The 20,021-nt window shown below is 41.4% G+C and overlaps 1 protein-coding gene across 3 annotated transcripts in view; it reads left to right on the plus strand.

The window, feature by feature from the left end:
• TDP1 (tyrosyl-DNA phosphodiesterase 1) overlaps positions 1-20,021 on the plus strand; it is an 89,061-nt gene that overhangs the window by 12,825 nt on the left and 56,215 nt on the right. For all 3 annotated transcript variants that reach the window (XM_025390901.1, XM_025390900.1, XM_025390902.1), the window contains 6 exons: positions 2,009-2,105; positions 6,577-6,611; positions 11,403-11,495; positions 15,383-15,550; positions 16,006-16,084; positions 19,781-19,966. In XM_025390901.1, the coding sequence (XP_025246686.1) occupies positions 2,009-2,105; positions 6,577-6,611; positions 11,403-11,495; positions 15,383-15,550; positions 16,006-16,084; positions 19,781-19,966 (658 nt within the window). The remainder of the gene's footprint in view (positions 1-2,008; positions 2,106-6,576; positions 6,612-11,402; positions 11,496-15,382; positions 15,551-16,005; positions 16,085-19,780; positions 19,967-20,021) is intronic.

Raw genomic sequence — 20,021 nt, forward strand, 5'->3', positions numbered from 1 at the left:
CCCAGTACCTCAGAATGTGATCTTATTTGGAGATAGAGCCTTTACAAAGGTAATCAAGATAAAATGAAGGCATTAGGAGAGACACTAATCCAGTATGACTGGCGTCCTTATAAAAAGAGAAATTTGGGTGGAGAGACAGAGATAAGACCATGTAAAGACACAGAACGCCATTTACAAGCCAAGCTCCCAGAAGCTGGGAGAGAGGCTTGGAACAGATGCGCCTCATACCGTAGGCACCAATCCTGCCAGCACCTTGATCTTGGACTTCTGGCCTCCAGACCTGTAAGACAATATATTTCTGTTGTCTAAGCCTCCCAGTTTGTGGTACTTTGTTTTGGAAGAGGCCCTGGCACACTAATACAGTATCCATTGGACTCTCAGTAACTAAAGGGGCAAAAGTGTCCTCCTTCTCCCTGCATCCCCTTATTGCCAAATGCATCTTGGGAAGGCTATTACGAGCCTTAGAAGAACGAGGAGTGACCTAAATGGTAAGTTTAAGTAACATCCAGAATTTGTATGTAGAAAAATTCAGATCATAAGGATTTATACCTCAGTATGCTGTTCTTCAGGTGCCGTCTTTTTGTTATAAGTCGTAGAACCAATAAATTTGAAAGAATTGATGAGGACTTCAATTTCTATCAGTCATATTTAATCTTTTTTTATAAGATGACTTGATGTAACATTTTTTACTTCTAGGTACTAGATGCACGAGTGTTTCTTACGTTATTCTCTGTTTTTCTTACCTAATTTCTAAAAATCACAGGTGCATATTTCATAGTTTTATTTTACCTGTCATGTTAGAATAAAGCTATTGAGCATGAGGTAGTGAGGCATTAGTACTGGAAGTGCATTTTCTATGATGTTTCTCTCTAGTTGATTGTTGTTCCTTTGTGAATGGTAGAGCATCATTCTGCAGTGTGATTGATAAATGTGGAAGTGGCTCAGTTGTTTATCTTGCTTGATTGCTTATATCCAATTTTTGTTGTGTTGGGAGAGCTTGTAGAAATATGCTTATTTCTAAGTATTATCTTGCTTTGAATTAATCAGAAAGATCAAGAATCCTTCAAAAGCCTTTTTAATGTATTCTTGAAGAGTGTTTTTATATTATATTTGTAATTCAAAAATACAGCATTTTCAACATAGCTTGGGCTCTGTTTCATAGGAATCTAACCACTCATTAGTGAAGCTGCGTCATGCTGTGGGCCTGGGCCTGGGCCTGTTCTCTGTTGTATCCTGGGTCAGTATATAGCACAGTACATAGCACACAGGAGGAGTTTGGTGAATATAGATGTGGTGTGAAATGAATCCACTGTGTCGTCCAAAAGAAGAAAAAGAAAAAAGCACTATATTAATTATATATCTTTAATTTATTTGGACTTAAATATTTTAACACAGAGCTACTTATGTGCCCTTTTCGGCCAAAGAAGATAATTATTCAAGGACTTTCTTGAGTCATTACCCCTCTGTATTACAACAGAGCTGCAGGATCAGGCCATGTAGCCCCATTATAAAGGTATCTGGTAAATGAACATTAGCTGATCACTGCTCTGTGTTAGCCCTGTCTTCACTCACTACAAAGACCAGAAACAAATATCGAGTGATAAGGAAGTTAGCATTCCTTAATGAGGCGAGTCCAGCTTCATGAATGGTGTATTTTTATTTATTTATTTATTTATTTATTTATTTTTGAGACAGAGTCTTGCTCTGGCACCTAGTCTGGAGTGCAGTGGCTCAGTCTCAGCTCACTACAGCCTTCATCTCCCAGGTTCAAGCGATTCTCGTGCATCAGCCCCAGAGTAGCTGGGATTACAGGCACGTACAACCACGCCTGTCTAATTTTCATATTTTTAGTAGAGACGGGGTTTCACCATGTTGGCCAGGCTCGTCTCGAATTCCTGACCTCAGGTAGTCCACCGGCCTCAGCCTCCCAAAGAGTCGGGATTACAGGTGTGAGCCACCGTGCCCAGCCATGAATGATGTATATTAAATACTAATGCTCTCTTTTCAGGAAGAAGCCAATCCTGCTTGTGCATGGTGATAAGCGAGAGGCTAAGGCTCACCTCCATGCCCAGGCCAAGCCTTATGAGAACATCTCTCTCTGCCAGGTAAACCACTTACTGCCATTGAAGAGCATGCGTAGTCTGAGTTAGAAGGAAACTTAGACATTTAGTCCACCCTCCCACCTAGTACAGAAATCCTCTCTCCAGCATCAGTCATCAATAGATACTTGTCTAGCCTCAGCTTAAACACTTCCTGAGATAGAGCATCCCATTCGTAGTACTCCTCAGGGTTGGAAAGGTTTTTCTTTTTGTGGGCCTGAAGTCTTCCTCCTAATTTCTACTCATTGGTCTTAATTTTCCCCTTCTGGAGCCACACAAATAAGTAAGTCTTTCATCTTACACATGTCAGTGATTCATATATCTAAAGTGATCTGTCCTGTCTCCCTTAGTTTTCTCTCTCTGATTCAAACATTCTCTTTCTTCAGTTTTACTCAGTGTACTATGAATTCTGAGTCTTCCTGCAACCTGCTAGTGCTCCACTGGTTACATGTATCTTGTCAGTATGCCTGTCGAAACCTGGGTTCCAACACTGAACAGGTCTTCTGGATGCAGTTCAGTGGCTATGGGTTTCTTTTTGTGAGTATCCTGTGAGTGCAACTTAAAACTTGTAGTTTTTTGTGACACCTTATGTAACTTATATTAGCTGCCATTGACACTTCAACGGTAGTCCTTCAACCGTAATTCTTTTTTTTCACATCAGTTGCATGTAAGGTCTGAACAGGAGAGACCTATAGATTTAAAAAACTGTTAGGAAACTATGTGAGTCGTATGCTGTGTATGATCTAAGTCCAATGTGGAGACATTAAATGGTCTTATAACAGGCATATCCACTTGGTTTGCTAGGACCAAAGCAAAGCAGAAAAGAAAGCTATATTAGTTTGTTCTTGTACCGCTATGAAGACATACCTGAGACTGGGTAATTTATAAAGAAGAGGGGTTTAATTGGCTCACGGTTCTGCAGGCTGTACATGAAGCATGGCTGAGGAGGCCTCAGGAAACTTTCAGTTGTGACAGAAGGTAAAGAGGAAGCTGGCACATCTTACTTGGTCGGAGCAAGAGGGAAGAGAGAAGGGGGAAGAACTACATGCTTTTATCAAACAACCAGATATCACGAGAACTCACTGACTATCACAAGAATAGCAAGGAGGAAGTCCACCCCCATGATCCAATCACCTCCTACCAGGCCCCTCATCCAACATTGGGGATTATAATTTGAGATGGGATTTGGGTGGGGACACAGACCCAAACCATATCAAAGGCCAAAAAACGGTTATTGCCCAGTTTCTTTATATAGTCCCATAATTTTGTTCTAATACTTTGCAGTTAGCATACAGCGTGGCCAGTGAGTCTTGGACTTTCATTAGGACCCATTTATTTAGACTCATCATCCACAAAGATCTTCTATTACACGTGGCATTTTGAGCATGAAACATGCAAAGTAGAAAGGAAAACAAGGAATACAGAAGAATTTCTCACATTTGTGATAACTACTTTCTATAGAAATGGTGGTTATGAAGTAGCTGGTGTGATAGTCACCTTTTCCTATTTCTTTTGGCTGTATTAGTTCATTATGAGAAAACACGAAAGATGCTTTTTATAGCCCTTTTCTTTCCTTATCGTTAGCTTAGTAAAATTGGCAAAAGATTTCTGCTCTGTGAGTACAGAGACAGAGTGAATTACATACTTTCTGGATTTTTTTTTTCTCATTTTCCTTCTAGTGTCTTTTTTCCCCATCCACAAAGATGTAAGAATTCCAACTCATACTGTATCACTCTTTTTCTAACTATATGTGATATATTTGTATTTTTTTAAGATTAATACAGTACAGGAGCTCAATCTTGTCAGTTTTAAACATACCTCACAACATTTTCCTTATGATTTAACCCACTGCACTTTATGGAGCTGTCATTTTAAAATGCCTTCTGTCCAACATGGGCTCATCTCATGCCCACAGATGTGCCTTTGCCTAGCAGTTGCCAAAATTCCATTGTTTTGCTTCTATTTCCAGCAACATAAGAGGTTAGACGGCAGTAGGATCGCTCCCATCAAACCTTATAGTGGGCAGAAAGTAAACTGACACAGAAATTCTGAAAACCAGTGACTAAATGAATGGAAATAAAGTCTTTTTCAAATTATTACCTACCTATACTCATTTAGGAGAGTGGTTCTTGTGCTTGATAGTGTGCTCCAGGCTGGCCACCAGAGGGCATAGTGAGCCGCTTCTTCCAAACCTCTTGGAAAGAGCTGTAAAGAAGCTCCCAACTCTAGGCTGACGTATAGGATTGTGTCCTTCTCCTGATGTCTTGAAACACCTTTGTACCTTGTCTGTAAGATAAAGTATTTTTCTAGCAACATGGGTCATTTAAACTGAGACACATTAGTCGGTGGCTGCTGACACTCCCATTTTGCAAACGTGGGAACTAAGGGCAGACATTGAGACCTTGTGGTGGTCCGAGTCACATTGCCTGGGCTCAGTCCTAGCTCTGTGTGTGTGTATTAGTGTGCTTGGATGCTATAACAAAATTACCTGGGTGACTTTTCTTGGACTTGGGTCGCTGAAACAACAGGCACTTATTTCTCACAGTTCTGGAAGGTGAGAATCCAGGATCAAGGTGCCAGTCAATTCAGTTCCAGGTGAGGGCTCTCTTGCCGGCTTACAGATGGCCACATTCTCACGGTGTCCTCATGAGAGACAGGGAAGAAGGCAGATACACAGGCTGTCTGGCAGCTCTTTTATAAGGATACCAGTCCTGTTGGATCAGGATCATCAGGATCCCACCCTTATGACCTCATTTAACCTTAATTACCTCCATAAAGTCCCTCTCTCCAAATAGTCACATTGGAAGTTGGGGCTTCAACATATGAATTTGGTGGGGGACACAAGTGTTTAGTCTGCAACACTTATTCTGGGCTTGTCACTGGCTTGTCACCTAATTTCTTTATCTTTGAAATTGATTGCTGATGCTGTTCATCCTAGAGTTTACTAAAGGACTTGATTACTAGCACCCAGTAAACAATATCTGTTGAAGCTATTATCCTTGTTTTTTGTGCTTAGACTTACCCAGAAGCATGTAACTTGTAGCAAACTAAACAAAAGCCAGGTCTCTTCACCATTGTTCTTTCTCAGCTAAATATCATTTTATAGAGTGGCAGTCTTCCTTCTCATTTGGTAATTTTGAAGACATGACATAGAGTTCCCTGCACTTTCTTCTGTGGCCAGAGTGCACAGATACATGCTGGTCTGTGAGCATCTCCACTCCAAATAGGGACTGTGTTGTAACTCACCTGTGTATGCCAGTTGCCCGTTACTGCCCCCAGCGAAGTTTCACCCACGTCATGTGGTAAGGAGGCCGGGGTAGGTAGTGGGGAGAGGTTGCAGTAGTGATTGCTATGATTGTAGAGTGCCTACTGCATGCAGGACCCCGTTCCTCAGCATTTTACATGTGTGAGCTCATTCCTAACAACTCTGGATCTCAGAATGGTACCATTTTAAAGAGGAGAAAGCTGAGGCATAGAGTTAGATGTATTTTCCAGGATCGTAGAAAGTTGTGAAGGCAGGATTTAAGCCCATGTACTGCATTCCTAATTGTGAAACTGTTACGGTTATTTAAACTCTTTCATAACCTGCATCTTGTGACATATTCTGCTTAACCAAGATCTGGCATTAGTGGGTATCAGATAAAATGTTTTCTATATACATACCCTCCATTAGTTTGTAAAGGTGTCATTTTATAACATGAAAATGCATTTCATATGTTTTTATTTTCAGCACTTGCTATGCTAATACAAGAACATTTCTATTTTAATTTGACATCCTAAGTCTTTATGTTGCCACCACGCCACCACTTTCAGTGTCACCCAGGCTGGAGTGCAGTGGCACGATCTCAGCTCACTGCAAGCTACGCATCCGGGGTTCACAACATTCTCCTGCCTCAGCCTCCTGAGTAGCTGGGACTACAGGCGCCCGCCACCACGCCCAGCTAATTTTTTTGTATTTTTAGTAGAGACGGGGTTTCACCGCTTTAGCCAAGATGGTCTCGATCTCCTGACTTCGTGATGCGCCCACCTTGGCCTCCCAGAGTGCTGGGATTACAGGCATGAGCCACTGCACCCAGCCTTCAGTGTTTCTTTTAAATATTCTCTGAAAACTGTGTACCATTAATTTCTGTATAAGCCAAATATCTAAAACTTTGCATAGAGTCTCACTTGTTTTACTAGTTTTTTGTCAACTACAGAAATTAGGCTTCTCAGTCCTAATTACTGTAATTAAAAATGTAGTGTATATTGAATCATTCTGGGTAACAAAATTTATGTCTTGTTTGTTTGTTTGTTTGTTTTCATGAGCGTCCCCAGATGCTATTATAAAAGCTGTCTTGTTATTCAAGGGCTTGTCCAGTAGAGGTCAGTAGAAATAGTTTAAAAAAAAAAGTTGGCCTGATTGCTTTCTAATGTAATTTCCAGTAGATATGGATATTAGTGAGTTGTTTTTAAATAAATGACTTCTTTTTCATCCTAGGCAAAGTTGGATATTGCATTTGGAACACACCACACGTAAGCACTTTTTATGAAATGGGGGAACCCCTCAAGCATTGTCATTTGTCCGTTACACGGTTATTCTTAGGAAAGACTGAGCATGGTAGGCCCACCTCGGATCTAGCACAGTGATGCTTAGCTGAGCCTGGGAGATCTATTCTTTTATTTAATGCTCTTATAAAAATTATTTGGTCTGTCATTTTAATTTTCTAGATCAGGAAACTGAGGCCCAGGTTTAGGTATGTGATTCTTCCTTGGGCCAGTAGTGGAGACAGGAATAGAACCTATTTATTCTAACTTTAATTTATATATATATATGTGTGTGTGTATGTGTATATATATATATTTTCAAGACGTGGTTTCACTCTGTTGCCCAGACTGGAGTGCAGTGGCATGATCACAGCTCACTGCAGCCTCCAACTCCCGAGCCTAAGCAATCCTCCCACCTCAGCCTCCCGAGTAGCTGGGACAATAGGCACACGCCATCATGCTCAGCTAATTTTTTTGTAGAGACAGGGGTCTCACTTTGTGACCCAGGCTGATCTTGAACTCCTGGGCTCAAACAGACCTCCTGTCTTAGCCTCTCAAAGTGCTAGGATTACAGGCATGAGTCCCTGTGCTGGCATTAACTTTAGCTTTAAATTTGTTCTTGTGTGCTCATTGCTAAAATTTACCTTATTGTTTCCTTTGGTCCATTCACTACCACCCCCTAGCACCTACACACATACTTTTCAGGTTAAACTCAACAGAGCTTTTTTTTGGGGGTGGGGGGCAACAGAGCGAGACTGTCTCAAAAAAAAATTTTTTTTTTTAAATAAGCAACTAGAAGTATTGTGTTGCCCAGTCTGCAGTGCAGTGGCATAATTTCGGCTCACTGCGACCTCCACCTCCTGGGTTCAAATGATTCTCCTGCCTCAGCCTCCCAAGTAGCTGGGGTTACAGGCCACTTCCACCACACCTGGCTAACTTTTCTATTTTTATTAGAGACTGGGTTTCACCATGTTGGCCAGGCTGGTCTCAAACTCCTGACCTCAGGTGATCCACCGTCCTCTGCCTCCCAAAGCGTTGGGATTACAGGCGTGAGCTACCATGCCTGACCAAGAGCTCTTAATTCAGAGTTTAAAATGCCTAGGAGGCTGGGCGCTGTGGCTCATGCCTATAATCCCAGCACTTTGGGAGGCCAAGGCAGGTGGATTATTTGAGATCAGGAGTTCGAGACCAATCTGGCCAACATGGTGAAACCCCATCTCTACTAAAAATACAAAAATTAGCTGGGCAATAGTGGGACGTGCCTATAATCCCAGCTACACAGGAGGCTGAGGCAGGAGAATCACTTGAGCCTGCAAGGCGGAGGTTGTGGTGAGCCAAGATCATGCCAGTGCACACCAGTCTGCGCGACAGAGTGAGACCCTGTCTCAAAAACAAACAAAAAATGCCATTGGAAAGTAATTACAATTGAACTTTTCCCAATTAAGTATCTGTAGTTTACACTTTGTTGAAATGACAGTATTTTGTAGAAGATTGAGCTCGTGTCTTGAAATTACTTCTAGTTGCTTATTTAAAAAAAAATTTTTTTTTTGAGACAGTCTCGCTCTGTTGCCCAGGCTAGAGTACAATGGCGCAATCTCGGCTCACTACAACCTCCGCCTCCTAGGTTCTAGCAATTCTTCTGCCTCAGCCTCCGAGTTGCTGGGACTACAGGCACGTGCCACTGCGTCCAGCTAATTTTTGTATTTTTAGTAGAGATGGGGTTTCACCATGTTGGCCAGGCTGGTCTCGAACTCTTGACCTCAGGTGATCCACCTCGGCCTCCCAAGGTGCCGGGATTACAGGCGTGAGCCACCGCACCTAGCCTATTTTTAAAATGTTTTAGGAATTAAATACTTATTATGTTCTTGACACAGTTTAAGAGAATATAGAGTTTTTATTCTTATGGCTTTTTCTTTGGTGAGAGAAGCAAGACAAACATGTGAATTAGAAAAGGAGAGTCACCTTCCAGATCATAGTGATGGAGTATAAACTGCATTCCCCACCTTACAGGGTAGAGCTAGAAACAGTGAACAAGGCAGTCTTTGAGACTGTATACACTTTGGCACACAAGCCCCGCTCTGTCCAGTTTCGGTTGGATGCCATGCAATCCTGTGGTCTGTCTCTCAGTGTTTTAGAATGGGAAAGCTCTTTGGAGGTTTCCTCTAGAGCTTTCTAGAGGAGCAGAGTTAATTCTTATGGCTCCAAGAATCGATAGAGGGGAAAGAGAAAGCCAAAGCAGCTGAATGTCAAATATCCAGATCCAGGCAGTAGCTAGTGGCAGACCACAGGATGAGCAAGGCATGCTTCTTTCCACTAAGATCTATAGCCAGGCCCCCACCACGCATCATTCAGTCCTCTTTCCCACCAAGGCCATGTCTTCCCCCACCTTGCCTACCCCTGTATCAGTAGCATGAAGTGTTCACCGTTGCAGCCACCAGCCCTGTGAAGCCATGTGTGGTGAAAGGAGTGCCCTGGCATCGGGCATATGTGATCCCAACAAGCTCTTCTGCTGGCCCAGTTTGTGACCTTGGATAATCCCTGTTAAATGTCCAGACATAGATTCCACAATTGTAGAATGAGAATAACTCCTTCTCTGGATTGCTGTGAAGATTGGTGTGATAACATACGACAGAGCTTCTAGGATGGCACCTGGCAGAGAGGTGCTTGCCATATGTTAGTTCTCTTCCCCCTTTGCAGAAATAGCTGTGTATTTGGGTTGGGTCCCTTTTGCTGCCCTACAGCTTAGCAGACAATATGGCAGGTCAGCATTCTTCAAGGGAGATCTCATTCCTCGCCCTTTCCTATCCATTTTTAATTGTGACCTTATTAACACTACCATTTTGTCTATGAAAAGATGAATATGGCTACTCTCAAGTTCATAATTCTGTTTGATAGCATTCATTGACATTAGTGTGTGATTTGCCTGATAATCGATGTCTTGACTAATGGAAATATTTGTAAACCTTCTATCATGAATCCATAACTGACTTATTCTTAATTACAATCAGCTGCTGATTTGGCAACTGTGTATGTAAATTTGCCCAGATTTCAGGGAGTACATTTCACAAATGGAAAGAAGATGGCTCAGCAGCTGTCATTTCTCCAGCTTTGCATTAATTTACTGTTTGCCAGCTTGGGTTAATTTCTCGTTTTGGCAAGAGCTAAATATCTCATTCTCTTTTCTGTCCTCATATCCTTTTTCTTATCTTTTTATGATAATTTCATCCTGCCCAGATAGTATTCATGTTGTTTATTTGGAGAGAGCCAGTGGTTCAGTTTTTTTTCCCATGTGTGAATTGAGTTTCATCAGTAAGTATTAAGTAGCATTTTGGCCTCAATAGAAATGATAAAATAAGTCAGGACAGAGTTACAGCCGTGAGAAGTGACACTTTAGTTGGAGAGAGAGAACTTAGATTCCTGAAATATTGAAATAATCCTATTGAAAACAACAGGGAGATAAAAATCATCCATTATTAGATTAGAAAATAAAGCTGTGTACCGAAGGAGTAATAGGAATGTACAGGTGAGAGTGTTTCACATTTAACAAAATTTTTTTTTTTTTTTGAGACAGAGTTTCATTCTTTCACCCAGGCTGGAGTGCAGTGGTGCAGTCTTGGCTCACTGCAACCTCCGCCTCCCGGGTTCAAGTGATTCTCCTGCCTCAGCCTCCTTAGTAGCTGTGATTACAGGTGCCCACCACCACACCTGGCTAATTTTTATATTTTTAGTAGAGATGGGGTTTCGCCATGTTGGCCAGCCTGGTCTCAAACTCCTAACCTCAGGTGATCTGCCAGCCTCAGCCTCCCAAAGTGCTGGGATTACAGCCGTGAGCCACCATGCCTGGTAGCAAAATGTATTTTTGCATTTCATTCACAACAGTCGTGAAGTGGGGTTGATCCTTAGACATACAAGTGGAAAACTGAGGCTTAGGGACATTGAATGGCTTACCTAGGGTCAAAGGGCTTCTAAATGACAAAGTCTGGAGGTCAGGTCTTCAGACTTCATATGGAAAGCTTTTATCTGTATCCTATTCCCTCTCTCTCACTGCAATTAAAATAAGAGAAATGTGTTCGATTAGAGGTCTGGGGAGGTCACATGGAAAAAGAGTGGACCCAACTAGGTCTGATTTGGGTTGATGAAGAATAGGCAAGACTTACCCCAAGCCCAGATAACTCACTTGACAAGTGTGGCATCTATGGATACAAAAAACTACTAATGGTAATGAAGCATCTTTTAAACTTCTTAAAATTTCAACTCATAATAAGAAATACACTTTACATTTCAGTGTATTATGCACTAACATAACTTTGTGCCAAAACAAAATTTCATGAACCAGTAATTAAATATATACAGTATACCAATTTATGCTATTTTAGTTGTTTAAAAAATGCCAGCCATGATGCAGCAAGAGGTTGTTGACCATGCTTTGAATCTCAGACACCAGACGATAAGATTCCCATGGTGCCTAGTAGTAACAGGTGATGCTGAATAGATAATAAGGGGCTAGGCTGCAGGGATGTGAAGTGCCAGGACTGGCCAGGTAGACAGAATGGGGTGAAAGTTCTTTTACCACCAAATACTCAACCTTTTTGAAAGGTTTTCAACCTATCACTCAGGCAGACTTTCATCATGGTATAGAAGGGAAAATTATAAATGTTAAGTTTGGGTAATATGAGAGTTTAAAAACATTCCTTTAGTTATATATTACATTTGCATTGGAAAGTATTACATATTTTGAAAGTACTGTTAATGCTTTTTGATCCTTTGCTGTTTTTAAAGGAAAATGATGCTGCTGCTCTATGAAGAAGGCCTCCGGGTTGTCATACACACCTCCAACCTCATCCATGCTGACTGGCACCAGAAAACTCAAGGGTTTGTAGGGGCCTGCTCACTTCCTGGCAGTGTGTGTGCTGAGAAAGGTCAAAAGCCGGAACATTCGCTTTATTCTTTTTTCTATTTTTTTTAATTGTAAAAATAACACACATGGCCTAGAAAAGGAGTTGTATGCAGAAAAAGTTACTGTATTCTTCTACTACCTGCCCTATTCTCCCTTCTTGGAGTAACCAGTGTTAACAGGAGCATCATCATCCACAGCTACCTCTATGGTACATGTAAACAGACATTACTAGTTACACACAGTAGTGTCTTCCTAGTTTTAGAGAAGTGGCATCATATACACTCTACAGATAAGTAGAGGGAACAGCACATGCAGAGGATCTGAGGCAGAGAAGGGGTTACAGAATGAAAGAACTGAACCCATTGTTTTCCCAGTAGGATTTACCAGATAGCTTTTGTGATTTCTCCTTGCTCATGTACTCACCTGTATTTTTGCTTGCCGCTTCCCAAACAGGAATCAAAGGAAAAGTTAGGGTAGGGCCTGGTCATGTTAATAGTGTGCTAAATATTTCCCCACTCCCCTAGTTGGTGTGTTTTCTTTGAAACAAATTTAAGCTGGTGTCTTTTTAGAGCCTTTAGTGTGTTAATAAAGTTGTGAATCTCCAAGAGAAGAATTGAATATGAAAGCTTTTCTGAACTTTATAAACTACTAACCCTCTGTACTTGGTGCACATATGCTAGATCCAGGTTTTGATCCCCTTTTCAAGAGGGGTTTGCTTTTTAAAAGGGATTTTTAGGGATTTGCTCAAATCAAGTTCAGCTATTCTTGATTATGACTAACTTTAATTTTCTTTTATTGAAGCCATTTTGCACATCTCTTCCTGTCCTAGAGAAGAGCTGGTTAACAAACAGCCTTCTGCGTTGGGAGAAACTCGGACGTTTGTCTAGCATCATATCTGGGTTCACATTTTCTCTGTCATCCTCCTCTGCCTCACCCTGCCCCATATCATTGCCTAGCTTGGGCTAGAACTCCTAATTGGAGTGTATTACGTTTAGCTAAGCTCTGCTGAGCCCAGGTTACATCGTTGTTTGTTTGTTTGAGATGGTCTCACTCTGTCACCCGGGTTAGAATGCTGTGATATGATCACGGCTCACTGCAACCTCAACCTCCTGGGCCCAGGTGATCCTCCCACCTCAGCCTTCTGGGTAACGGGGACTGCAGGCATGCACCACCACACCTGGCTAACTTTCTGTATTTTTTGTAGAGACAAGGTTTTGCCTAGTTGCCCAGGCTGGTCTCGAACTTCTGGGCTCAAGCGATCCACCCGCCTCAGCCTCCCAAAGTGCTGAGATTATAGGCGTGAACCACTGTGCCCGGCCCCAAATTACATCTTAGTGTGAGCTAAAATAACTTTCCAGCTTCCTTCAACAGGTCTTGCTTCAACCTGAGTGCGCTGCACAGGACAAATGTAATCTCTTTCCCTTAAGGCAGTCCTTCAGAGTTTGAAAGGGAGTCTTGTCTCTGAGCCTCACATCTCTTGTTCCCTCCCCACTCCCTTGCCCCACCATAGCATGTGGCTTTGAGCCCCCTAGCCGTAATTCCTGGTAGTTTTTCTATAAACACATTACAGTTTTTCAGTATCCCACTTAAAATATGCTTTTCAAAATGAAGTGTGGCTCTGACTGGTCCAGGGTTGAGGGGATAGCTGCTCTGTCTCTAAGTCTCAGCTGTAGCACTTTCTTGATCTACTAAATTTATGGTTAACTATGCCTTTGGTACCCCAAGAGCTTCTAAGCCAGCTCTCCTGAGCTGCCAGATTGGGTGTGGAGATTCATGTAGCCCTAACAAAAGGAAATGAGATTAATGTAGCTTGTTCCCATGAAACAATAATTAATGTTACTAAAGGGATTTCTCAAGTTAGCGCTCAGCCTCACATGGTTCCAAGAATCCCACCCTGGGCCTCCAGCTCGTTCTGAAGTTGGAAGCTTAGCTTACAGGCAGTAGTACCTTTTTGGGATTCTCTGGGGTGGTTGCTAGGAGGGAAGAGGCAGGAGTAAGGGCTTGGGTGTTCCTTTTATTTAAAAAAATATTTTTTAATTTAAAATTTTAGAAAACTTACTGACTAGATAGGAACGGTTCAAAACTCAGAAAGTACCAAGACTGAAATCTTCCTCTAGCAGCCATCCTCGTGTGGGATCCTATTATTTCATGCTTGGTCTATATTCTACTCTCTAATATTTTGCATTTCATGTTGTTTAGGGTAATTTTAAAACTTTTGAAAGCAGTTTTTGTGTATAATCTCACTTCATAATTGGTCCGTGGTTCTGCTAATCCCCTTCAGCTGCCTGATGGTTCACCTGTTGATTTCTCACTTTTAAAATTAGAACAAGAGTTGCATTCAAAGCTCACAGTAAAAAAAATAAAATAAAATTATTTGGCTCATTATAATAATTTTCTCATCTTATTTTGTGACGTGTTAAAAATGCCTCATATCTTAGCATCTTAGTTTAGAAAGTCATTTGTCTTCTTTCTCATCCTGAACTCACCTGTGAGTGAATCTCTGATCCGGGAGGAGCCTCACTCGCCTGGAAACTTTGAGGTGCTATTGCAAGGGGGAGGTCCTCCACGTCTATCCAGCCCAACCTGGTCATTTCACACATGGAGGCAAAGGCCCAGAGAGGTCACAGGGCTTACCCAAAATGGTATAGTCAGCTAGCCAATCTGGGTCCAGAACCTGGGCTCCAGCCCTTGTCACACCATGCTACCTCCTGTGCTAAGTGCCTCCCCAGGGTGGGAAGCAGGGGTATGAAGTGCCCCTTGCTAGAAACTTGCAGAAGATGCGCTGCCAAGAGTCTTTGCAGTTCTGGATGACTTCTGCCCTGTTGGCCTGCATCTTGCCAGTCTCCTTCAGGGGCTGCCAGGCGAAAGAGAAATTAGGCAGTTTCTCTTTCAGCTTAATAGATAGAACCCAGGGTGGGGAAAAGGGGAGTAGCCACAGAAGGGGAAAAATGTAACACCTGATACTTTTGACTGCTCCTGTAAGTCACTGCTTTGCAACAGCCCAGTGAGGCAGCCCTGTTAACGCCACTTTTTTGCATTTGAAGAAACTGAAGCACAAAAGGTTTGAAGCCATTTTAGTAATCTACTGTGAAGCAGTTTATAGAAGGATTGGGATTAGATATGGTTGTTTTCTGTTTACAGATATAATGTAGAAGTTTTGGCAAAGACCACTGTTTTCCTCTGGGGAAAAAGAATTAATGAAAGATGTCTATTATGCTTCTTCAGTGAATTAAGTGTTTGAAAGTTTGAGGTTATTGTAATGTCACTGAATGTGATACTTAATCCAGGCACCAGTATAAGACATAAAAATATGCTGCTATAGCACCTACATTATGAAAATGGGTTTGTTGATTGAAAATAGATTTTTCACATACACTTTTGGTATAGATAACACAATTCTTATTTCACATTTGGCTGAAGAGCTGCATTGGTGCAGACAAGGGCAAATTCTTGCTGGGATTACCACTAGTAGCATGAATTTGCTCTAACTGTTAAGAGTAGAATTCTTAACTCTTACCATCAAGTCTTAGAAAGCAATATATAGGTGCAGAGGTAATAGGAGGAATAAGGAAGGTTTGGCGAGTGAGAGGGAGCGTGGAGGGATGTGGGTTGGAAGAAGTGGGCAGAGCCCAGATCTTACTGAATCTTAAATTCATGGCATGGCATTCAGGAATAATTCTGAATGTGATGGGAAGCCATTGGAGTAGTGTGCTCACATTTATGTTTCGTGTTTCCTAAAATTACTTACCATGTGGAGACACTGAGAATTCACCTCTTTCTTAGAATGAAGGCGTAATCGATACAGAGATCACTGTCATCAGTTGTGTGCCTGACTGTTAAAGGTTATTTTTTTTAATTCCAGAATATGGTTGAGCCCCTTATACCCACGAATTGTTGATGGAACCCACAAATCTGGAGAGTCGACAACACATTTTAAAGCTGATCTCATCAGTTACTTGATGGCTTATAATGCCCCTTCTCTCAAGGAGTGGATAGATACCATCCACGAGCACGATCTCTCCGAAACGAAGTATGTGCCAACTTACCAATTGGGTGCTTATGATAGGTTCATACCTTGCGAGCCTCATGAGGTCTGGAATGCAGGGGCCTGGAAAGAGATGGGGTGAAATCTAGCCAAGCTTCAGGATGTGATGAGGGGATGAACAGATTCTATCACATCTGTATCTCGTGGGTCTCAGGCATGAAAGTGATAGCCAGTGAATCTTCATGTTTACCTTAGCCTCCCACTGGAGTACTCTCACAATTATTGAGTTCTTTGTCTGATACTTTACATCTTGTAGGTGTTCCATCATTAGTTGATTTGCTTGAAAAATGAATTTGAGAGTCAATTCAAGAAAATGGGTTGGCTCTTGGATCATTTCTTGATTATATTAGTTTTCATGTGTATTTTGTCTTTTTTTTTTTTTTTTTTGGTCCCCAAAGCACATCACTATGTTTTATAACTTGTGTTTTTATGTCTTTTAGTGTTTATCTTATTGGTTCAACCCCAGGACGCTTTCAAGGAAGTCAAAAAGATAATTGGGGACATTTTAGACTTAGGAAGGTAACAGAACTTTTACTATTTTAACATTTTTTTAAAATTTAATGTATATTCTCTCTTTTAAAATAATTTTATATTTTGATGCAGCTTCACAATATTTCTGCACAATTCTGGGCAAATAGGTACTTGATAAATTGATAATTATAGTTCTTAGTAATTACTGCTTTTTAATGTGTTTTGCCTCTTTTATAGCTATAGGCTATTAATGGCATAAATATACTCTAGTTTTTATTTGTAATAAAGATAGAGGCTTCCTATTCATACATATATTATAGCTTTTGATTATTCAGCATATCAAGTTTTAAGATATAAATTCAACAAACAAAATGTTGAGTAAAGACTACAACTGAGCTATATTTTGATTATTAAACCAGTGCCCTTAATAAAACTAATTACAAAAATAATACTTGCTGCTGATATGAAAATATACAAAGAAAGGTCATAAAATAAAATAAGTTGAAGATTAAAGTTTTTTTCATCTCTTTTTAGGTGGTTTACTGACCTTAATAAATTCCCTGGCCAGGCGTGGTGGCTCATGTCTGTAATCCCAGCATTTTGGGAGGCTGAGACAGGCAGATCACAGCCCGTCAGGAGTTTGAGACCAGCCTGGCTAACGTGGTGAAACCCCGTCTCCACTAAAAATACAAAAATTAGCCGGGCATGGTGGCGAGCACCTGTAATCCCAGCTACTCGGGAGGCCGAGGCAGGAGAATCACTTGAACCCAGGAGGCGGAGATTGCAGTGAGCTGAGACTGCACCATTGCACTCCAGCCTGGGCGACAGAGCGAGACTCTGTCTCAAAAAAATAAATAAGTTCCCTAAAGTGGCTTTCTTTAAAGCCTTAACCTCTTATTCTGTAAACTATTTAAAATGTAAGAATTTTCCCTTGGTTAATGAAACTTTTTATTTTAATTTCCTTTTGTGAAATGAGATCACAACTTAAAGCAGGCAGGATCTTGTGAAGACATCTTTTATGTCTTGGCCTTGAGAGGAAGTTGAGCACATTGGCCTGTGCCCAGCCTTGGAGGCAGGTATCCATAGCTGGGTTCAAACCCTGCTTTGTTATCTACAAGCCATGTGACCTTGACTTATTCCTTAACGTACATCACTTGTCATCTATGTAGTGGACATGATAATAGTACTTCCCTCTGGTGACTGTGAGGGTTAAATGAAATGATGAATATAAAACAGTACAGGGTACATGGTAAGTCTTCAGTGCACATACACGGTTGTTTGTGGCCTAATGTCTAATGGTTTAGATAGGCTAGATAATAGCACGTATTGTGTGTGATCACCATCTGATACTGAAAGTTCAACTATATGTTAAAGAGTTTTCAAACCACTTTTTACACGCAGTTGCTTATGTTGCGCCACAGCTTTCTTCCAGGAAGGCAGGCTGGTGATTAGGTGCCTGTTTCCACTGAAGTGTAAATCTAAGCCCGAGACTTGTCCAGGATAGGGTGGCCCTTCAGGGGCTGAGCACTGCAATAGAAACTGGGTGTTGTAAGTTGTCGGTTCAGCTGTGTTCCCTACACCATGCTGTACCCAAGGTGGACATGGAAACTTTGGGCTTTTTGGGAAGTGTATATGTAAGTATTAATGCCTAAGCTGTGTTAAGGAAAATAATACATATTAAACAACACATCAGTCAGAATATGAGCTACAGTTTATTTTTCTGCTCTCTCCAGCCCTCTAGGTAGGCATTCAGCACATATTTAAGTGGATAAGGTTTCCAAATATTTTCTGAATTGTTTCTGCAGCTTTGCATAATTACCAAAGCAGGAAATGCAGATCAGTCTTCTGCAGTGTTTTAGCTGGTATGTGTATGTAAATATTCTCTTTTATGTTTAGACCATCACAGCTGCCTGGAGCTCAAGTGTTAAACTATGAATGTTAAACCTCTTTCAAATGATAGGAGTCAAAATATGTAATCCTTCTAGGTATGGTTTAAATGTCAGTAGCAAAAAACTCACTTTGTTTCCTCTGCTGTCACACTACAACAGTCAACACAGAAAACTGTGACCAAATATGTGTGGGGTTTTCCTCATACACAAAGCAGGGGACACCAGCTGGGTGTCCTCTAGTTCACTTCAATTCTTATGCTGTCTTCCTGGAGATGTATAAAGAAAGTCACTTTAAAGAAAGTCATGGTATAAAGAAAGTGACTTTTTATTCCAAAGCTGGCTTAGAGGAATAAGTACAGGCTTCCTGTCTTAAGGGTACTGCTTTGCTCTTGGCGCAGAAAGTGGACAGTTTTAAAAGGGGGCCTAGCATGGATGGCACGCAGAGGAGGAAGCAAGCAGGTGGATACTTCCTTACTTTCTGCCTTCTCTACCAGGCAGTCCATTTGGTCTCTTCCTGGGCAGAACTAGGTTGTAAAGATGGCCGAAACTCTCCAGGTGGGAGAGTTTCTTAGTGGGCATACTTTGGGTTGTAAATTTACTGCTGTCCCTCAAGGCAGTGCCCTGGTGGGAGAAAGTTCTGCTCTGGAGCTTCTAAGCACAAAGTTAGATGAACTTGCCCTGTAGGGAGTGGCTGCTAAAGGAAAAGTAAAAGGTTATAATTGCATTTCTAAAGGGCTAAGTAGGAAGTGGGGAAGGAGTTGGGGGGAACAGTGAAAAGAGAAAAGTAGGGAAAAAATAATTGAAAAAATACTTTTTTTTTTTTTTAAAGAAATATGGGGGTAGTCTCAGATCCCATAGATTAAGGGCTCCGTCCCACAAGACTGTCCCTCTCCCTCAGATACCAGTTGCAAGTCGGCCTCCAGAACTTCTGGCTGACCAGCTTCAAGTTGAGGTTCCCGTGATCCTCTCTTTGGGTTTGATTAATTTGCTAGAGCAGCTCACTGAACTCGGGGAAACACGTAATGTTTACTGGCTTATTATAAAGGATACAGATGAAGAGATGCATAGAGCAAGGTATAGGGAAGGGGCACAGAGCTTTCATGCCCTCTCTGGGTGCACCACCACTGTCCAGCAGCCTGCAGGTGTTCAGCTGTCAGAAAGCTCCCTAAACCCTGTCCTTTTGGGTTTTTAATGGAGGCTTCATTACATAGGCATGGTTGATTACATCACTGGCCACTGGTGATCAGCTCAACCTTTAGCCCCTCCTATCCCTGGAGGTTGGGGGGTTGTGCCAAAAGTCCCAGTCTTCTAATCATGCCTTGGTCTTTATCGTGACCAGCCCCCATCCTGAAGTTACCTAGGGTCTGCCTGCCATCAGTCTCATTAATATACAGAAAGACATCACATTGGAAATCCCAAGGATTTTAGTAGTTGCATGCCAGGAAACAGGGATGAAGACCAAATACATATTTCATAGTATCAAAGGTGCATTAAACAATTGTGATTTCAAGTAAAAATCTAATTTCATATGACAAGTTGGTGGTTTATCTGAAATTTCTACTGAAATGGGTCTTTTTAAACTTTTAAAATCTGTTTTTGCTTTTAGCACAAATCAAAGAATTTTGGAAAGGAGAACTTCTGTCCATCTACTCCATTAAAAATATGTTTTTAGTATTTAAAAAAAAATTCCCAAAGAAGAAAAAATGTATATGTGTGGGTATGAAATTGATCATTAGTATATTCAGCTTTTCTTGTTAATTAGGCATTCCAAGAGCAGAAAACTGTTTTCAGGTATTACAGCCTTTCTGTTAAGATTATTTGAGTCACGTTAACATTCATTTTTATTCTTTCCCAGCTTCTGAAAGACCATGCCTCATCCATACCTAATGCAGAGTCCTGGCCTGTCGTGGGTCAGTTTTCAAGCATTGGCTCCTTGGGAGCTGATGAATCAAAGTGGTTATGTTCTGAGTTTAAAGAGAGCATGCTGACACTGGGGAAGGAAAGCAAGACTCCAGGAAAAAGCTCTGTCCCTCTTTACTTGGTGAGTTCTCATTCTCATTGAGGTCATTTACTTTTATTCTCTACACAGGAGAAGA

The sequence above is a fragment of the Theropithecus gelada genome, chromosome 7b (assembly GCF_003255815.1).
Source record: "Theropithecus gelada isolate Dixy chromosome 7b, Tgel_1.0, whole genome shotgun sequence".
NCBI classification, from domain to species: domain Eukaryota; kingdom Metazoa; phylum Chordata; class Mammalia; order Primates; family Cercopithecidae; genus Theropithecus; species Theropithecus gelada.